Source organism: Trachypithecus francoisi, unplaced genomic scaffold (assembly GCF_009764315.1).
Source record: "Trachypithecus francoisi isolate TF-2019V2 unplaced genomic scaffold, Tfra_2.0 Lachesis_group11, whole genome shotgun sequence".
Lineage (NCBI taxonomy): Eukaryota > Metazoa > Chordata > Mammalia > Primates > Cercopithecidae > Trachypithecus > Trachypithecus francoisi.
This window is the reverse complement of record NW_022681456.1, coordinates 77886338-77907828: the sequence shown is the minus strand read 5'-3', so window position 1 is coordinate 77907828 and position 21491 is coordinate 77886338. Positions and strand designations below refer to the sequence as shown.

The following is a 21491-nucleotide window of genomic DNA, read 5'->3' as shown; positions in this document are numbered from 1 at the left end:
ACATGGAGAAACCCCATCTCTACTAAAAATACAAAATTAGCTGGGTGTGGTGGCGCATGCCTGTAATCCCAGCTACTTGGGAGGCTGAGGCAGGAGACTCGCTTGAACCCGGGAGGCCGAGGTTGCGGTGAACTGAGATCGCGCCATTGCACTCTAGCTTGGGCAACAAGAGCGAAAAGAGTGAAATTCCATCTCAAAAAAAAAAAAAAGAAACCTAGGCTCTATCTCACTTAACTTTCTTAAGTTTTTCTATCAGTCGCTGTCTATCCTTTTATCCCAATTGCTACTGCCTTAGTTCAGTTCCTGAGTAGCTCTTGCTTAGGTTACTCAACCTCTTCCTATCCTCTTTCTCTGCCTTCAGGCTTTTTTTCTTTTTTGACAGAGGGTCTCGCTTTGTCACCCAGACTGGAGCGCAGTGATGCAATCACAGCTCCCGGTAGCCTCGACCTCCCAGGCTCAAGCAACTTTCCCACCTCCGTCTCCCAAATAGCTGGGACTATATGGTACGTCATCACACCCTGTTAATTTTTATATTTTTTGTAGGGACAAGGTTTTGCCATGTTGCCTAGGCTGGTCTTTAACTCCTGGGCTCAAGCGATCCACGCACCTGGGCTCCCAAAGTGCTGGGATCACAGGCATGAACCCAGCTGCCTCCAGTCTTGTTCTATCTAGCCTCAATATGGTTACCCAATTTAGGCATATAACAATCCTGCTTAAAACACTTCAATGGATACATAAGAAACTTCATAGTGATTGTCTCTGAGAACTGGGGGGATCTAGGATAGGAGAAATATTTGTCTTTCACTTTGATACTATTTGAATTATTTACTATTAGCATGCATTACTATAAAAAACTAAAGTTTCAGTGACCCCCATTGCCTACAATACAAAGTCTTTCATGAATCTCTCTCCTGTTTACCTCTCAAGCTTCTCTCTCAAGCCACTACTCTATCCAGAATGGCCTCCCATCCAAGTATCAACTTAGCTCTGAAGACTGTCCAGGCCAGGCGCAGTGGCTCACGCCTGTAATCCCAGCACTTTGGGTAGCCGAGGAGGGTGGATCGCCTGAGGTCAGGACTTCAAGACCAGCCTGGCCCAACATGGTGAAACTCTGTTTCTACTAAAAATACAAAAATTAGCCAGGTGTGGTGGCGGGTGCCTGTAATTCCAGCTACTTGGGAGGCTGAGCCAGGAGAATTGCTTGAACCTGGGAGACTGCACCATTGCTCTCCAGCCTGGGCAACAAGAGCAAAACTCGGTCCCAAAAAAAAAAAAAAAGACTATGCCCAAAAAGGACTTCCTCCTGACTTCTCCATATAGAAGTGACCTCCTTTTCCTTGTTGTTTACTGTGTGCCATATTCAGACTTCCAACATGGTATTTACAATTCATGTTGTATACAATTTTTAATTTAACAATAGTTAAATTAAAAGCCTAACTCCTTCCATTAGCCTTAGATTCCCTGAGGACAGAAATTCTTTTTTATTTTGGAGACGGAGTCTCACTCTGTCACCCAGGCTGGAATGCAGTGGTGTGATCTTGGCTCACTGCAACCTCCGCCTCCCGGGTTCAAGTGATTCTCTGGCCTCAGCCTCCCAAGTAGCTGGGATTACAGACACATGCCACCACACCCAGCTAATTTTTGTATTTTTTTTTTTTTTTAGTAGAGATAGAAATTCTTATTCACCTTTGAATTTTCAGATCCTTGTTACAGGATCAGAATTTCCACAAGTGGGGCTTAGGCAAGTGTTTTGAGAATGTTCCTCAGGTCATTCTAACTATCCTATGTTAACTGCACTAAAACGTAAACTCTTTCACATCAGGAATTATTACGCAGCACAATATAGGTGCTCAATAAATGCTTTACTAAACTGAACTGAAACAGACAAGTCTGGAAGATGGAGAAGAGTATGGAGCTAAAGATCCGAAGGCATCAGGATGTAAGATGGTGGGAGTGCAGTGAGAGGAGGAAGGAAGCAGGGAAGGACTTCTTTATGACCCTTTCACTGTAACTGCAGAAGACTCAATTACGTGTGTTTTCCTTACAACTTGAGTTCCTAAAGGGACGGGAACTCTCCGTCCTACTCATCTCTGTAAGCCTGGTGCTAAGCACAGTGCATGGTACGTGTTAGGCGCTCAGTAACCTTTTATTGATCTCTTATTGATCTTTTTATTGTGTGTATTGGCCTAGGAGGCTGGATAAATTGATTTTCAGAGGGACAATTAAGTTCAGTCTTCAAAGAGAAGTTCACTTGGCAGAGCAGTGTCAAGAACTTCCAAGCAGAAGGAACAGCAGGAACGTAAGTTCTAAGACATGAAAGAGGGCAGCCACAATCTTTCCATGTGGCCAGGAGTCAGGTGCATAAGAACTTTACAAAATGAGATTGAGAGGGTCAAGGCCAGACTGTGTGAGGCCACAGACACCCACCTACAGATTTAAGGTTAACTGTGGATGGCCAAAGAGGAGTTTTAAATTTAACATGAAATGATCTACCTTTACTCTGTACAAGTACTAATGGGGCCAGGTGCGGTGACTCCACCTGTAATCCCAGCACTGTGGGAGGCCGAGGCGGGTGGATCACTTGAGGTCAGGAGTTCAAGACCAGCCTGGCCAACATGATGAAACCCCACCTCTACTAAAAATACAAAAATTAGCCGAGTGTAGTGGCAGGCACCTGTAATCCCAGCTACTTGGGAGGCTGAGGCAGGAGAATCGCTTGAACCTGGGAGGCGGAGGTTGCAATGAGCCAAGAGATCGGGCCATTGCACTCCAGCCTGGGCGACAGAGCGAGTACTCCATCTCAAAAAAAAAAAAAAAAACACACACACCAAAAAAACAAAAACAAAAAAACAAAAAAAACAGGCCAGGCACGATGGTTCACGCCTGTAATCCCAGCACTTTGGGAAGCCGAGTCGGGCGGATCACGAGGTCAGGAGTTTGAGACCATTCTGACCAATATGGTGAAACCCCCGTCTCTACTTAAAAAAAAAAAAGGCCGGGCGCGGTGGCTCAAGCCTGTAATCCCAGCACTTTGGGAGGCCGAGACGGGCGGATCACGAGGTCAGGAGATCGAGACCATCCTGGCTAACACGGTGAAACCCCGTCTCTACTAAAAATACAAAAAACTAGCTGGGAGAGGTGGCGGGCGCCTGTAGTCCCAGCTGCTCGGGAGGCTGAGGCAGGAGAATGGCGTGAACCCGGGAGGCGGAGCTTGCAGTGAGCTGAGATCCGGCCACTGCACTCCAGTCCGGGCGACAGAGCGAGACACCGCCTCAAAAAAAAAAAAAAAAAATACAGAAATTAGCCGGGCATGGTGGCGCGCGCCTGTAATCCCAGCTACTCAGGAATCTGAGGCAAGAGAATCGCTTGAACTCGGGAGGCGGAGGTTGCAGCGAGCCGAGATGGCGCCACTGCACTCCAGCCTGGGCGACAGAGCGAGACTGTCTCAAAAAAAAAAAAAAAAAAATTAAAAAATTTGAAAGTACTAGTCGAAGCACGAAAGGCAAAGAATTGAGAGGCTAAAGGGAAAAAAGCTTCATTAGCGGCTGAGGACCAGCTGACAAACCCAAACATTAGGCAACTGAGGGGAGTGAGAAATCCATTCCATAAAACCCAGGAAGTCAGTCAAGCGGCCTGTAAATTCCGACCCCTGCTGACCGTCAGGCCACACACCGGTTTTTTTCAGGTCTCAACAAGATGCGGAGCTCCGAAGTGGAACTCCCCCAGGCACCTTCTGTTCTACTTCAGGAGTTCCAAGCCCCTTCCCATCACAACCCCATCCCGCGGAAGGCCCAAGCTGTGCGGAGCAGCCCAGGGATAAGTCAGCCTCCGGGGCGACCTGGGAACGCAACGCCGGAGACTAAGGCGCAGAAAACAGAACTGCGCATGCGCGCCTGCAGCACGAGCCCCGCCCCCCGGCTCTAAACCAGGTGGCGGGAAAAGGGACTCAGCGCCTCCCGACAATGGCCCCATAGCTTCGAAAGGATCCCCGTGTCCGCTTAGCGCCTTCTCGCCACACACTCACCCGCTCCCTGCGGGTCCTCAGAAGCCCGGAGGAGCCAACGGCCCTCAGGCGCGGGGCCGCAGCCTTTCCGCCACCAGGCTCGTCTGGACGGGTCCCTGCCTGCGCGGAGAGCGAGGCGGGGCGAGCCAGGCTGGTCCACGTGACTCCGAGCGAGCTGGGGGCGGAGATTCGTGAAGAAGGAAGGAAAAGGGAAGCGTGTGCAGGGATTGTTTTATGTGAGGTCGATCTAAAAATCACAGCGCTATGAATTTTCTGCTGAATTATAGTAGAATCAAAGTCCGATTAGAGGTGAATTTACAAACATTCTTCCCCTTCTTCTAGTCAAGCGGACTATTCCAAGTCTTAAACAGTTAGTTAGAAAAGTTAGGTTTTATTTGGGAGGAAGTAAAGAGCTGAAGTAAAGGGAGGAATGGTCTTCTGGGGTGGGGGATGTCTGTTGTATTATAGGTATAAGTTTAAAGCTTTCAAAGTATATAAGAGGCTCATAAAAGGAAGAAAGCAACCATAAATAGTCATTGATCAGTTGAGGGTCTTTTCTGGCCTCTGCTGAGATGATCTTGCCAACAAGAAAAGATAATAGGGCTCTGGTCTGGCCCCTGTAATCCCAGCTACTGGGGAGGCTGAAGCAGGAAGATCGCTTGAGCCCAGGATTTCTAGGCTGTAGTGTGCGATGGTCGTGCCTGTGAATATCCATTGCATTCCAACCTGGTCAACATAGTAAGACCCCCCTCTCTTAAAAAAAAAAAAGAAAAAAGAAGATAGGGCTCAAACGAATAATAATCTCCTGAATTATTAAGCATTTGAATAGAAGGAATCAATTTCTGGGGTATGAGGGAGTTGGAAGAGATTTCCTTCAAGATGAAAGGACAGATGACAGAAAAATACACAGACACAAAACAAAAGAAACACTGAACTAGTGATAAAAGCAGAAAGATGCCATTTGAGGAGTGTTTTGATTTGCTCTAAATAAATTAAAACAGAGTCAAAGCCTCTCCCCTCATGCCCCCTACTACCACCTCTGCATTTATTTGCTCCAGGAATCAGATTTCCTGTGTTTGCCTTAGGGCTTAAATACCATCTGCCAGGCAGTCACACCAGTGGATGTCAGGCTGACCAGTTAAGCTGCTTAATTTTTCTAGATTCTAGGCTTGCCCAAGCCCTATTTAGGTTGGAAGCTCCTTGGCCCAGGACCTCTGAAGAGATCCATTATGCCAGAATGAACACAACCAGTCAGTGGATGTAGACAGGTTTATGTGGCTTTACAGAACAGCTCAAATCCTAGTGTTCACTTTTCTCAGAGCTACTTCCCCACCCAAGTCCCTGGGGCAAGCATCCCTGAGATAAGTAGGCTATATGTTCCCATTAACTTTCCCCCAATTCTTTGGTACACCTGCATCCTGATCTGGGGCTAATATCTCCATTTTCACCACCCACCTCCCTTGAGTCCCTTCTCCTAACCCTTGGAATGCCTTGTCTCCTCCACTTCTCTCCATCTGCCTTGTGTGAGGAGTAACTCCCTGCTTCTCTGTTCCTTCAGAAATCAAGAGCCACACACTTGACTGGCAACAGGGTAAAGGCCAGAAACTTAAGGTGTCGGTTACCCTGTACTCACCATACTGGGTCAAGGGAGGGAGGTATAGGATGGCCCTTCTTTTTGCTTCCTTAGCTTTCATTGCCCCAAAACTCAGACACAGCCACACTCATTCACATTCATATGCACAATCAGCACACACGGCGAAGAGAGGTGGGATGGGGAGGAAGGGAAGTTCGCACCAACCAGCTCATGAATGCAACTTGAAAGATTTCACACAGCAAAAGGAAAAAAAAAAAACAAAACACATACGTAAGTTAAAAAATAAAGAAGTACATGCCCCTCCCCACAGTCTCTTTCTTCATCTAGGGGCTGACTCAACCTCTCCACGTAAACTCAGAAGCTTTCTACTCCCTCTATTCAGCTGGAGCTTCTACAGGGCCTGGGTGTTCAGTTCAACAGGTTCCCCTGTGACTTCTGGTTGTCCATTGGAGTCTTCGGGTTTGGCACCCCTGAGGACAGACAGTCTCTCAGAAATACTCTTGAGCCGGGGGAAGAGGAGGAAGTCATAGAGGAGGCTGCCCAGACCCCCTCCAATGATTGGGCCCACCCAGTACACCTGTAGGAAGAGAAAAGGAATACTCAGGCTTGGGGAGGGGACAAAGCAGCAAGGCTGCTCTTTTTCCAACCGCATTAGTGGAAAACAAGATATTGTGCACTTGATATATACAATAAACTCACCGTTTATTTTCTGATTCATCAAATTACTCCTGTATCCCACACCTTAGCATGTGTATATTCTATTTGTTGTTATCAAGTTGCATTAGTTTGTATGTTGCTTTCAAAAATGTTTTATAAATTGTGTGAAATACATGTAAAATTTACCATATTAAATATTTTTGGGGCCAGGCACGGTGGCTCACGCCTGTAATCCCAGCGCTTTGGGAGGCCGAGGCGGACAGATCATGAGATCAGGAGATCGCAACCATCCTGACTAACACGGTGAAACCCCGTCTCTACTAAAAACACAAAAAATTAGCCAGGTGTGGTGGTGGGCACCTGTAAACCCAGCTGCACGTGAGGCTGAGGCAGGAGAATGGCATGAACCCGGGAGGCGGAGCTTGCAGTGAGCCGAGATTATGCCACTGCACTCCAGCCTGGGTGACAGAGCCAGACTTCATTAAAAAATAAAAAATAAAAAATTTTGAACAGGCACAGTGGCTTACTCCTGTAATTCCAGCACTTTGGGAGGCCAAGGCAGGCGGATCACAGGTCAGGAGTTTGAGAACAGCCTGACCAACGTGGAGACACTCCGTCTCTACTAAAAATACAAAAATTAGCTGGGCATGGTGGCAGGCACCTGAAATCCCAGCTGCTCGGGAGGCTGAGGCAGGAGAATTGCTTGAACCCAGGAGGCAGAGGTTGCAGTGAGCCGAAATCATGAGATCAAGCACCACTGTACTCCAGCCTGGGTGACAGAGCGAGACTGTCTCAAAAAATATATATATATATATGTTTTTAAGTGTACAGTTTAGTAGTGTTAAGTATATTCACATTGTTATGCAACCTATATCTAGAACTTTTTCATCTTGCAAAACTGTAACTCCATACCCATTAAACAACTGCCTATTCCACCCCACCCCCATCAGCGCCTGGTAACTATCCTTCTACTTTGCATCTGTGAATTTGAGTACTTTAAATACCCCATATAAATGTAATCATACAGTATTTGTCTTTTTGTGACTGGCTTATTCACTTAGCATAATGGCCTCAAGATTCATCCACGTTGTAGTATGTGTCACCATTTCCTTCCTTTTTACAGCTAATATTCAATTTCTATATATACCACATTTTGTTTATCCATTCATCCACTGAGGAACACTTGGGTTGCTTCTGCCTCTTAGCTATTGTGAATAATGCTGTTATGAAATTGGATTTACAACTTTGAAAAATTTTTAAATTATTTCCATATGTTTGGCTTGCACAACATCAACATAACCAATATTTATTGAGTACTTACTTTATACCAGATTCTGTGCTAAATGTTTCTCACATATAACTTTCACATATTTCTCGTAATGTCCCATTTTATAGTAAAAAAACTGAAGCACAGAGTGATTATTTGCCCATGGTCACACACAAAACCAATAATGTATTAGAACTGGGATGGAGCCGGGCGCAGTGGCTCAAGCCTGTAATCCCAGCACTTTGGGAGGCCGAGACGGGCGGATCACGAGGTCAGGAGATCGAGACCATCCTGGCTAACCTGGTGAAACTCCGTCTCTACTAAAAAATACAAAAAAACTAGCCGGGCGAGGTGGTGGGCGCCTGCAGTCCCAGCTACTTGGGAGGCTGAGGCAGGAGAATGGCATAAACCCGGGAGGCGGAGCTTGCAGTGAGCTGAGATCCGGCCACTACACTCCAGCCCAGGCGACAGAGCGAGACTCCGTCACAAAAAAAAAAAAAAAAAGAACTGGGATGGAGCTGAGGTCCGTTTGTGCTCACAACACGTCCTGATCTCTGAGAGCAGAATTTATTGTGCTTGTATTTAGTCGTCTCTCTTCATACCCCCGGTTCAGCAACCAGTGAATACTCAGTGCATGCTCCCTGAATAACCAGAGAAGGAACAATATGAGCGAGAGCCTCTCCTTCTAGCAAAATCATGATTCCTGCTCACACAGGCATGCCAAACTCTCTGACAGCCCCCTTAGCTGAGTGCTGGTACATGCAGAAGGAAAGCAGGAATCCAGCCTGGAACCTGCAGTCCACAACCATCCAGAAGGGCTCCAGGATCTTGCCCCTCTCCCTTCACTCACCCAATGATTGGTGAAGTTCCCAGTGAGAATGGCAGGAGCAAAGGAGCGGGCAGGATTCATGCCTGCACCAGTATAATACATCTGCAAAAGAGACAGTTGTAACTCAGACACCCCCCTACTCTACCCCAGCTTCTCTCCCCACAACCCACATTGCCCCTGAGAGATGGCGTCTTTTTTTTTTTTTTTTTTTTTTTTTGAGACGGAGTCTGGCTCTGTCGCCCAGGCTAGAGTGCAGTGGCAGGATCTCAGCTCACTGCAAGCTCCGCCTCCCGGGTTTACACCATTCTCCTGCCTCAGCCTCCAGAGTAGCTGGGACTACAGGCGCCCGCCACCTCGCCCGGCTAGTTTTTTGTATTTTTAGTAGAGACGAGGTTTCACCGTGTTAGCCAGGATGGTCTCGATCTGCTGACCTCGTGATCCGCCCGTCTCGGCCTCCCAAAGTGCTGGGATTACAGGCTTGAGCCACCGCGCCCGGCTGAGAGATGGCGTCTTGTCTCCAACCAGCAGCAAGTGGAGAGAGACAGCCTGCATGACTCTGCAGGAGTTCCCACAATGGGGTGAGGGCAACTGATGCCCTATCTGGGAACAGACTATGGATCCATAGGCAAAGCCCATGTCTAGCCATGATGCATGCATTTCTACCTTGGGGTCAAGAAGGACTAGATATAGCAGTCACAAGAGAGGGATAGGGCAGAGTTGATTCCTTTGTGCCAGTACAGAGTGCAATGGATAATGTGCATGTTTGACAGCGAAGTAGACAGGAAGAACCCTTAAAAGTTGGGAAAGGTTTAGGGGCCCCAGAATCCTTGAATGAGAAGTTGCTCTCCTTCCTGCTTACCCCAAAGAGGTGCCCCAGGGCAAGGGAGAAGCCAACGGCCAGGGCCACGGAGCCTAGTTGGCCATTCCGCCTCTCATCGTATGTGGCAAAGATGCAGAGCACGAATTGGAGTGTCAGGAAGATCTCCACTGTGGTTGCCTGGGCCACGCTCACCCCAGGGTGCAACTGCACAAAGGAAGAAGAAGAGAGGCAGCTCATGAGGGCTGCCACAGTGTTACCTCCTCAAGACTTCCCCGGCAAGGATCTCCTTATGGCATCAGGTTCCTGGAGAGGAAGGATAATACAACCCCCTTCATAATCATTGTATTTGCATCTTAGTATCTCCTAACAATGCTCCTTCATGATGGAAATGATTGCAGCCACTTACATGGATGAGGAAACTGAGGCCTTGAAAGGTAAAATAAGTATCCTCAAGAACCTGAAAGGAGTGGAAGGAAAGCTGAAACTCAAACTCAGGTTTCTTAATTATCAGTCCAGGGACCTATGCCTTCCTTAAAGCTCTAAACCACCTGTCAATCCTCTCCACTTTGACACACACATGCTCACACATGCACATATTGTCCCAGACCCCAGGGGAGCTGATTCACCTGCACCAGTCAGGGAGTCAGGGTAACAGAGAGTCAGGACACTAGGTTTCCCATCCCCTCTCAGCCAACCATTACCGTGTTGAGTGCTAGGTTTCCTCGGACGGCAGGCGGGGTAACGCTATACAGCACAGCAGCCCCAGCCACAGCTCCCAGGAGCTGGGCTGCCATATAGCAGAAGGCACGGAGCAGGGACATCTGGGAGCCCACAAGGAAAGCAAAAGTGACTGCAGGATTGACGTGGGCTCCACTGATGTGGCCCACAGACTGCACCAGTGTAGCCAGGGCCAAACCAAATGCCATAGCCACCTGCAGAACATGCAGGGGTCCAGGAGCCCAACGCAGTGAGGACCCCAGCCCGAAGAAGACATAGAAGAGGGTGGCAAAGAACTCAGCGAATATGGCCCTCCAAAAGGAGGCTGACCGCAGTTCCCACATGGCAGGGGGGATGGGCACAGTGCCTGGGTCCCTGCTACCCCCATGGCCTTGTCTGGGTGGATGGTCCCCTTTATAGAGGACTCTTAATCCCTGGGAGGGGCAGACTGAGGTAGCTGGCCCAGCCCCTTAACCCCGTCACAGCTGTGGAGGGCTAAGTCCCCTCCCATACATGGTAAAGATGCTGGATTTTCCCTCCTGTCTCAACTGGGAGATGAGCCAAGAGAGCCATGGCAGTGAGGGTGGGATTGGGGTCACAGCAGGAGAAACAATGAGAAGTGGGGGTGAAGACAGTGGGACTGAAAGAGTCTGCCCTTCTATATGTGTCAAAATTGGGGTTCATAGTCCTTATTGACATCTACATTAGAATACTCTTCAGCTCTCTTTGGAAGGTCCATCAAGCTGAGCTCACTTCATGGCATTTGGGGCTGAGCTCCTGGGGACCTCAGCCTCCTCTGAGTCTGCCAGGGGTAAGGGTGGGGGTGGGGGTAAGGAGTGGGGTTCAGCAGGGAAGTTAGATAACTAAAGAGAATTCTTTAGTTCCCAGGGATTAGAAGCCTTTCTCCCATTGGCTAGTTTGGGCTGGAATCTGTGGACCCTGCAGCTCTGGGACAAAATAGTTCTGCTGTGTCTGGCTTTCTCTGAGCCCGGGTTCCCTACCCCCAGTCCATGACAGTACCTCCCTTTTCAAACCCTAGGCCTGGCTTTTTAAGCCACAGAGACCAACAGAGAGAAGACACTCTCATCCCCACATGGGCTGGGGGTGGGATTGGAGGGATAGGAATGGGAAAGGGACTCATAGTTAAACCTTAGAATCAGCTTGTATTTCATCTTTCCTAACTCGCATGGTCATAGCAAGAAGTAGTGAAAGGAAGGAAACTGAGTCATGGCTATGAAGCAATGGGAAGGTCTAATGTCCTCTAATACAGCCATGATCAGCACATCCTAAACCTTGATCCCTAGGGAAAGGTATGGGTGTGCTGGGATCAGATCTGGGGAAACAGCCGGTCAAGGAGAGGGAAAAGGATAATATGGGGAAGGAAAGTTTGGGGAAAGAGGTTCAGTTGTGCTCGGGCCTGGTGAGGGACTTGGGACCTAGGCATGGGGTTGTGTGATGATGGAGAAGGTGGAATGGGACATACTGATAGGTTCCACCATCTCCACATAGTGGCAAGTCATACTGGCCACAAACTTTTCTCATAAAGCACTAGAGAACAGAAATTCGAGGTGAGGCCTGCAAGAATGGTGCCCAGCATGGGTCCCACCCTGTACACCTATGGGGAGAGAGAAGGAACACAGATCAGGGACTGTGCTTTCTCCTCACAATACCCAGCTTGGGGATGGACAGAAAGAGAGTTATAGTGAAGGTAGAGGGTCCATCTAACCTATCCACTGGCGGGAAGAGTTGCTGAGAACAGGCCAGAGAGCACCCAAAGGGTTTGGAGCTCTCAATCACGTAGAAGAGAAACAGTCCACCAGACATCATTGGACTCTCCTATATTCTAGAAGCCTCATCAGTCTCCTGACTTCAGGCCCTGTGACCCTCGATGCATCTCTCCCAGTAATGCTCCCAGATCCCAGTCACCACTGCTGGCCTCAGGAAGCATGCAGGGTTCACGCCGCCTCCAGAAAAAGTCCCCTGGACAGGAGAAAGAGAGAGGGTAGCACATCATGGTGTTAAGAGCAGAGACTTTGGCCACAGATACTCTGGTCCAATTAGGTGAGGTTAAAAAGTGACAGAACCGGCTGGGTGTGGTGACTCACGCCTGTAATCTCAGCACTTTGGGAGGCCAAGGCGGGTGGATCACCTGAGGTCAGGAGTTCGAGACCAGCCTGACCAACATAGTGAAACCCCGTCTTTACTAAAAATATGAAAAATTAGCTGGGCATGGTGGCGGGTACCTGTAATCCCAGCTACTGGGGAGGTTGAGGCAGGAGAATCGCTTGAACCCCCGGGAGGCAGAGGTTGCGGTGAGCCGAGATGGCGCCATTGCACTCTAGCCGGGGCAACAAGAGCGAAACTCCGTCTCAAAAAAAAAAACAACAAACAAAACAAAACTACAGAACCAGTTACAACTGCTGGTGGGAGTATAAACTGAGATATAATTTTTTTTTGAAACAGGGTTTCGCCCTGTCACTCATGCTGGAGTGGAGTGGTGCAATTACAGCTCATTGCATTTTCAACCTCCTGGGCTCAAGTGATCTTCCTATCCCAGCCTCCCAAATAGCTGGGACTACAGGTGTGTACCACCATGCCCAGTTAATTTTTTTATTTTTTGTAGAGATGGGGTCTCACTCTGTTGCCTGATCTGGTCTCAAACTCCTGGGTTCAAGTGCTCCTGCCACCTCAGCCTCCCAAAGCATTGAGATTACAGGCATGAAGCACGATTCCCCACCTGAGATAATGACTTTAGGACACAGTTTAACACTTACTTATAAAGATGAACAAATTACATAATTTCTTTTTTTTTTTTTTCTTTAAGACAGTCTCACTTTGTTGCCCAGGCTGGAGTGCAGTGGTGCAATCAGCTCACTGCAACCTCTGCAATTTTTATGCCTCAGCCTCCCAAGTAGCTGGGACTACAGGCGCCTGCCACCATGCCCAGCTAATTTTTGTATTTTTAGTAGAAACGGGGTTTCACCATGTTGGCCATGCTGGTCTTGAACTCCTGACCTCAAGTGATCTGCCCCTCTCAGCCTCCCAAAGCGCTGGGATTACAGGTGTGAGCCACCATGCTAGGTCAAATTACATAATTTCTGGTTTAGCAACACCACTTCTCACTTATATACCCAAGAGAAACTTGGGTAGCACATCATGTAAATGTAATGTAATTGTTGGCTGGGGGCAGTGGCTCTCACCTATAATCCCAGCACTTTGGGAGGCTGAGACCGGCAGATCACCTGAGGTCAGGAGTTGGAGACCAGCCTGGCCAACATGGTGAAACCTCATCTCTACTAAAAATACAATAATTAGTCGGGCGTGGTGGTGAGTGCCTGTAATCCCAGTTACTCATGAGGCTGAGACAGGAGAATTGCTTGAACCCAGGAGGTAGAGGTTGCAGTGAGCCAAGATCGTGCCACTGCACTCCAGCTGGGCGACAAGAGCGAAACTCTGTCTCAAAAATAAAATAAAATAAAAGTAATTGTCAAGGTTCTAGTTTTTCTTTTGGGTGGATGGTTAGAAATGATGCTTAATCATTATTAAAAACAAATAAGTGGGAGCCATATATAGGCCAATGAGGAGAGGATATCAAGAACAACAAAATATTCTGTGTACCCCAAATTAATTAAAAACGGCAGTGACAACAATATATGCTTTACCACTTTCTAGTTGGGCAAGTTATCTCTGCTATATATAGGTTCCAGGAGGGCAGGAACCATGTCTAATTTTTCACCAGTGCAAACCTGGTGCTTAACACACAGAAGGCAGTAAATAAATATTTGTTGAATAGATTAGATTAGCATAAGCTTGCTCTTTCTTTCTTTCTTTCTCTTTCTTTTTTTTCCTTCCTTCCTTTCTTTTTCTTTTCCTTCTTTCTTTCCGTCTTTCTTTCTCTCTTTCTTTCTTTCTTTTCTTTCTTTCTTTCTTTCTTTCTTCTTTTTCCTTCCTTCTTCCTTTCTTTCTTTTTCTTTTCCTTCTTTCTTTCTCTTCCTTTCTTTTTCTTTTCCTTCTTTCTTTCTTTCTTTCTTTCTTTCTTTCTTCTCTCTCTCTCTCTCCTCTCTCTCTCTCTCTCTCTCTCTCTCTCTCTCACTCTGGAGTGCAGTGGTGCCATCTCAGCTCACTGCAGCCTCCATCTCCTGGGTTCAAGCCTCCCAAGTAGCCGGGATTACAGGTGCACAGCACCACAACTGGCTAATTTTTGTATTTTTAGTAGAGATAGGGTTTCACCACATTGACCAGGCTGATCTCAAACTCCTGGCCTCGAGTGATCCACCTGCCACAGCATCCTAAAGTGCTGGGATTACAAGCCTGAGTCGCTGCACCTGGCCAGAGTAGCATAAGCTTTCTGAGTCTCAGTTTCCTCTGTATCAAATAAGATAATGTAGGTAAAGAGCCTAGTACAGTGTCTGGCACAGAATAAAGCATTTAAAAACAGGAGGTACTTGCACCTGTAGTCCCAGCAAATCAGGAGGCTGAGGTAGGAGGATCGCTTGAGCTCAGGAGTTAGAGACCAGCCTGGGCAATATGGCGAAACCCCTCCTGTACAAAAAATACAAAAATTAGCTGGGCACAGTGGCACATGCCTGTAGTCCCAGTTATTGGGGAGGCTGAGGTGGGAGGATGACTTGGGCCTGGAGGTAGAGGTTCCAGTGAACTGAGATGGCACCACTGCATTCCAGCCTTGGCGACAGTCAGGCCCTGTCTCAAAAAAAAAAAAAAAAAAATTGAAAATTTGGCTGGATGTGGTGGCTTACACCTGTAATCCCAGCACTTTGGGAAGCTGAGGTGGGCAGATCATCTGAGGTTGGGAATTTGAGACCAGCCTGGCCAACATGGCAAAACCCCATCTCTACTAAAAATACACAAAAAAATTAGCCGGGTGTCATGGTGTACACCTGTCATCCCAGTTACTTGGGAGGCTGAGGCAGGAGAATCACTTGAACTCAGGAAGTGGAGGCTGTGGTGAGCTGAGATCACACCACTGCACTCCAGCCTGGGCGACAGAGTGAGACTCCATCTAAAAAAAACCCACAAAATTTAAATTTAAAAAATGTAAGGCCGAGACAGGCGGATCACGAGGTCAGGAGATCGAGACCATTCTGGCTAACACGGTGAAACCCCGTCTCTACTAAAAAAAATACAAAAAACTAGCCGGGTGAGGTGGCGGGCGCATGTAGTCCCAGCTACTCAGGAGGCTGAGGCAGGAGAATGGCATAAACCCGGGAGGCGGAGCTTGCAGTGAGCTGAGATCCAGCCGCTGCACTCCAGCCTGGGCGACAGAGCGAGACTCTGTCTCAAAAAATAAATAAATAAATAATTTAAAAAGTAAACAGAAGCCACTCAGTGGGATTTTATTAATAGGAACAGGTAATCCCTAACCACCAATCCTGTAGTCTCTTATAATAAGAGACAGAACAGCAAAGGGCAGTTAATTCAATCTCTTGTAGATGACAAATAAAATGGCTAGGTTTCCTTATCTGCAGCTACCATCCTCTTGCCTTTATTCTTCATCAAACGTTGACAAGAACTCCATGGAAAACTAAACCTCGGCCCATTTCCTTTCACATCAGTCTCCCCACTTAGCTAAATGCCAGCCTCTTTCAAACCCAACTAGAGATGAACTCTCAAAAGCTTACTTGAGTTTTTGCATAGATATACATACAATTAGTATGCTTATTGTTTTCTACTAGCTTAACCTTTTATTTTTATTTTTTTTTTACAGACGTAGTCTCACTGTGTTGCCCAGGCTGGAGTGCAGTGGTACGATCACAGCTCATTGCAGTCTTAAACTTCTGGGCTCATGCGATCCTCCCACCTAAGCCTCCTGAGTAGCTGGGACTACAGGCATGTGCCACTGCACCCAGCTTATTTTTTGTAGAGATGAGGTGTTACTATGTTACCCAGGTTGGTCCCAAACTCCTACCGATCCTACCGCCTCAGCCTCCCAAAGTGCTAGGATTACAAGCATGAGCCATAGAACCTGGACTTTTTTTTTTTTTTTTTTTTGAGACAGGGTCTTGCTCTGTCTCAAAAAAGGAGAGACTCCAAGCTGGAGTGTGGTGGCGCAATCTCCCAGGCTCAAACAATCCTCCCACCACCTAAGCCTCCCAAATAGCTGGGACTACAGGCATGCACCATCACACCTAGCTAATGTTAGTATTTTTTGTAGAGATGGAGTTTTGCGGTGTTGCCCAGGCTTATCTTGAACTCCTGGGCTCAAGCAATCTGGCTGCCTTGGCCTCACAAAGTGCTGGGATTACAGGCGTGAGGCACCTCACCCAGCCTTTTTAAACAAAACAACAACAAAAAACAAAAACAGTCCAGGCACAATGGCTCACGCCTGTAATCCCAGCACTTTGGGAGGCCGAGGCAGGCGGGATCACGAGGTCAGGAGATCGAGACCATCCTGGCTAACACGGTGAAACCCTGTCTCTACTAAAACTACAAAAAATTAGCCAGGTGTGGTGGCGGGCGCCTGTAGTCCCAGCTACTTGGGAGGCTGAGGCAGGAATATGGCGTGAACCCGGGAGGCGGAGCTTGCAGTGAGCCGAGATTGCACTACTGCACTCCAGCCTGGGTGACAAAGCGAGACTCCGTCTCAAAAACAAAAAACAGAAAACAAAAAAAGGCTGTGTCTCCCTTCAGAAGTGGGATGCACCTGTAGTCTTAGTTACTTGGGAGGCTGAGGCGGGGATCTGTGATGGTGCCACTGCACTCCAGCCTGGGCAACAGAGTGAGACCCTGTCTCAAAACAACAACACAAAATAACCAGGCCTCAGCCTGGTTCACTGAGCCTGTGGAGGTTGAGGCTACAGTGGGCCATAATTGCGCTACTGCTCTCCAGCCTGGACCACAAAGTGAGACTCTGTCTTAAAAAACAAAACAAAACAAAAACAAAAACAAAAGAAAAAAAATCTGCAAAGGAAGGTGACTTTGGAGAATTGCCTAGGAGTAAGGGGATTTCTGGGGTGTAACCCTCCTGGTTGATGCCAGGACACATTCCAATTCATCTTCATCTTTTTTTCTGGTTCACTTGTTCCCCCTGTAGCTATTATTCTACTTCATTCTCGTATTTGGAGTTCTTTGCAGGGGTTGCAAAATGTTTTTAGCTATATATTCTCCACTTTTCTTCTGGCCTTAAGTAAGTATGCAAATGTTTTTGACAACAGGAACTATGAAAATGTAGAAAGAATGTGTAAAATAACAAATCTGAGTAATTACAAAATTATTATAAATCTTAATGACTCCAGTAGTAATCACCCTGAATTCTCATTTATCTCTACACTTAACTGAGTTATCTCTTGATTACTAATCATCAGTCTTTCAAACTTTAGGACAGTGACAGTGATCCTAGCTTACTCCCCACTTCAATAAGGAAGGTTCCATTGCTCAGTCCCAGAGAGTGCTATACAACCATAATGGGTTGCAAGTGGGTCTATATAGCTTAGGAAATCTGCAGGCAGAGCTATTTTTCTTGCTCTGTTCCTCCACAGTGGGTCCCATGTGGTTATCATAGTCACCTCTAAGGATGTCCAGGACTGACTCACCATCTTACTGCAGCTACTCACTAGCCAGCCCATATTATCAGGACCTGAAGAATACATCAGGTTTGAGTTCCATAAACAATCTACGCTGGACAGGCGTGGTGGCTCATTCCTGTAACCTCAACACTTCAGGAGGCCAAGGCAGGAGGATTACCTTGTCAGGAGTTCAAGATCAGCTTGGGCAACATAGCAAGACCCTGTCTCTATAAGAAATTTTTTAAAATTAGAGGGATTGGTGGCACGTGCCTACAGTCTTAGCTACTCAGGAGGCTGAGGTGGAAGGATCACTTCAGTCCAGGAATTCAAGTCTACAGTGAGCTATGATTATGTCACTGCATTCCAGCCTGGGTGACGGAGTGAGACTCTGTTTCTTTAAAAGAAAACAAAATAGTATTTTATTGCCTATCTGTCCAGGTTGTAAAAATATAAACAAATGTAAATATATAAATAAATTATATATATGAAAATAAATAAATAAAATGTAAAAGGAAAATTAGCTAGTCATGGTGACTCATGCCTGTAATCCCAGCACTTTGGGAGGCCAAGGCAGGAGGATGAGCTGAGGCCAGGAGTTCAAGACTGCACTGACCTTATGGCACCACTGCACTTCAGCCTTGGCAACAGAGGGAGACTCTGTTCAAAACAATAAATAAAGGCCAGGCGCAGGGGTTCACGCCTGTAATCCTAGCACTCTGGGAGGCCGAGGCGGGTGGATCACTTGAGGTCAGGAGTTTGAGACCAGCCTGGCCAATATGATGAAGCCTGTCTCTACTAAAAATACAAAAATTAGCTGGGCATGGTGGTATACGCCTGTAGTCCCAGCTACTTGGGAGGCTGAGGCAGGAGAATGACTTGAAGCTGGGAGGCAGAGGTTGCAGTGAGCTGAGATCATGCCATTGCACTCCAGCCTGGGTGATATAACAAGACTACATCTCAAAAAAAAAAAAAGGATAAAAGAAAGAAAGAAAGAAAAAAGAAGTAAATAAAATAAAAATAATGAAAACAAAATAAAATAAATAAAAATAAATGAGCTAGGTGCAGCAGCACATGCCTGTAGTCCCTGCTATTTGGGAGCCTGAGGTTAAGGATTGCTTGAGCCCAGGAATTTAAATCCAGCCTGGACAATGTAGCCAGACCCTGTCTCTTAAAAAAAAAAAATCAAAGTATAAATGAATTGATGTGTGAATCACATATAAACATAATTTGTTATTATCACATATTGAACATCCTCTCTAGTGAATTCATTGTAGATGAATGGAGATGCAGTCCTCAGGGACTAGGTGACTATCCATCTCTGCTTCCACCATGCAGAATCTCTATCCCAGCCCCATACTCAGAATGCCAGGTCAGCATGTAACCCCACTCCATTGTGTGGACAGTTTCAGCAGGACAAAGGCCCCAGCATAGCACAAGCCAGCCCAGCAGCCCCTTTGGCTAGCTCCTGAGGCCCTCCCCACCCCCGCCCTTCTCTCTCTTTCTCTGGTTATGCTTTGCTGACTGCTGACTGCTGGCAAAGTCCAGAACAATCACCAAGCACTGAGTGCATCATCTTTCTCCCAACCATAGTTAAGGGATCCAATTAGCACTTGGATCAGGCCAGGGCTCCCACGAGTTAGAAATGGGATAATCCAAGAAATCAAGTAATAAAGAGATTAGCCCACCCTTGCCTCCTCCTTTCTTTTCCGAGGGAGTCAGATACAGCTTCAAGCCAGGCAGACCAATGCTCACTATGGGTCAGGTTGTATTCTAAGCATTTTATATTTATCTCATGTATTGGTATTTTTTAGGGTTATGCCTTCAGTTTATTCCCTACTTACGCTATACCCTCTCTTTGGATGACCTCATCTACATCTACATCCACCTCATCCTTGAGATGTATATCCATATATCTACAGAACATTTCACCTGGTTGTCTCACAGACACCTCAATTTAGCCTGTCTAAAACTTCACTGATTATCTTCTCATCCAAACATGCTTCTCCTTCTGCATTCCCTTATTAACTCAGAAAGTCAGAAACTTATGAATCAGCTTTGAAACCTTCTCTCATCCTCTCACTTCCATCTAATGTCACCAAAGCTCCAAGAATTCTACCTCTTAGTTAACTGAGTCCGCACCACATTTCACCTGAGAACTCTAGCGGTCTCAGAACCTATTTGTCCCTGTTTCTAGTCTTGTTCCTTCCAATTCATTCTCCATATTGCTGCCAGCTTCATCTTTATATGGTAGCTGTAATTTGTAACTTCTCTGTGTTCCCTTCAACAGCTCCTGAATGCCTGAAAGACCGTGTAAACTCCTTCTCATGGCATATAAGCCACTTCATCATCCAGCCTCAACTTTTCCAACTGCTTTCCTTGTCTCCCCAACATGAGACTTTGGCAATATTGTGTTCCTTGTGGTTCCTTCTAATACTTTGTTCTAAATTTCATAACCCAGTGCTTTAGTCTAAGCTGTTCCTGTTGCCTCAATGTCTTTCCCGTTTTGTGTTAAGTAAAATTCTATCATATTCTAATTATTTTGCATTAAAGTTAAGAATTATAGGCCGGGTGTGGTCAGCACTTTGGGAGGCTGAGGTGGGCGGATCACTGGAGGCCAGGAGTTCGAGACCAGCCTGGGCAACATGGCAAAACCCTGTCTCTACTAAAAATACAAAAAATTAGCCAGGCGTGGTGGTGCACATCTGTGATCCCAACTACTTGGATGACTGAGGCAGGCGAACTGCTTGAACCTAGGAGGTGGAGTTTGCAGTGAGCTGAACTGTACTCCAGCCTGGGTGACAGAGTGAGAATCTGTTTCAAAAAAAAGAAAGACTTATAATTACAATGAGCAACGAGGCAGGTAAATCATCTGAATGAGAAAGGTAAGTTTATCAAATGAATGGTCAGCCTGTAAAAGTGAAATAATATGAGAGATGACAAGCAAGGCTATTCCCTGAATAAGGAATAAAGTAATGGATGTGTCTTAAGTGACAGTGTGAGGGATGTGTAGTGATTGCTTCAACTCTCACAGGAACCAAAGGGGAAATCCTACAGAAACACAATCCTGGAACCTTCTCATTACTACCAAAATGCCAAGTATTGACAGAGCAGGACTTTGCTGAAGGAAATCTCTCCCCACGTTTTGTTCCTAGGCTTAAAACGAAACCCGGGCCGGGCGCGGTGGCTCAAGCCTGTAATCTCAGCACTTTGGGAGGCCGAGACGGGTGGATCACGAGGTCAGGAGATCGAGACCATCCTGGCTAACACGGTGAAACCCCGTCTCTACTAAAAAAAAAAAATACAAAAAACTAGCCGGGCAAGGTGGCGGGCGCCTGTAGTTCCAGCTACTCGGGAGGCTGAGGCAGGAGAATGGCGTAAACCCGGGAGGCGGAGCTTGCAGTGAGCTGAGATCCGGCCACTGCACTCCCGCCTGGGCGACAGAGCAAGACTCTGTCTCAAAAACAAAAACAAAAACAAAAACAAAAACAAAAAAAAAACAACGAAACCCGGCTCTCTTCTCACATTATTTAGCTGACTGAAAAGTCTGGGCCATGCTGACTCCTGGTGGAGACAATGGGCCACTGCACTCCAAACTGGTGGCGAGGCCGGGCGCGGCGGTTCACCTCTGTAATCCCAGCACTTTGGAAGGCCGAGATGGGCGGATTCATTGAGGACAGGGGTCCAAGACCAGCCCGGCCAAAATGGTGAAACCCTGTCTGTATTAAAAATACAAAAAATTAGCCAGGCGTGATGGTGCATGCCTGTAGTCCCAGCTACTCAGGAGGCTGAGGCAGGAGAATCGCTTGAACCCAGGTGGTGGAGGTTGCAGTGAGTTGAGATCACGCCACTGCACTGCAGCCTGGGCGACAGAGCCAGACTCTGTCTCAAAAGAAAAAAAAAAAAAAAACTGGTGGAGAGAATGAACCACTGCACTCCAAAAAATGTGGGAACAAAACTTTTTTTTTTTTTTTCAGACAGGGTCTTGCTTTGTTGCCCAGGTTCACTGTAGCCTCAACTTCCTGGGCTCAAGCAATCCTCGTGCCTCAGCTTCCCAATTAGCTGGGACTACAGGTGTGTGCTA

At 46.9% G+C, this 21491-nt stretch overlaps 2 protein-coding genes across 5 annotated transcripts in view; both read right to left on the bottom strand.

The window, feature by feature from the left end:
* TIMELESS (timeless circadian regulator) overlaps positions 1-4180 on the bottom strand; it is a 32416-nt gene extending 28236 nt beyond the window's left edge. For all 4 annotated transcript variants that reach the window (XM_033221670.1, XM_033221671.1, XM_033221672.1 and 1 more), the window contains exon 1: positions 4025-4180. The gene's annotated coding sequence lies outside the window, so the exon portion shown is untranslated. The remainder of the gene's footprint in view (positions 1-4024) is intronic.
* Positions 4181-4217: 37 nt separating this feature from the next.
* MIP (major intrinsic protein of lens fiber) lies at positions 4218-10263 on the bottom strand. The gene is made up of 4 exons (XM_033223527.1): positions 9872-10263; positions 9210-9374; positions 8372-8452; positions 4218-6174 (listed from the first exon to the last, which is right to left on the bottom strand). Exons 1-4 carry the CDS (start codon positions 10229-10231, stop codon positions 5989-5991), a joined length of 792 nt encoding a protein of 263 aa, XP_033079418.1. The 5' UTR covers positions 10232-10263; the 3' UTR covers positions 4218-5988.
* Positions 10264-21491: the final 11228 nt, after the last annotated feature.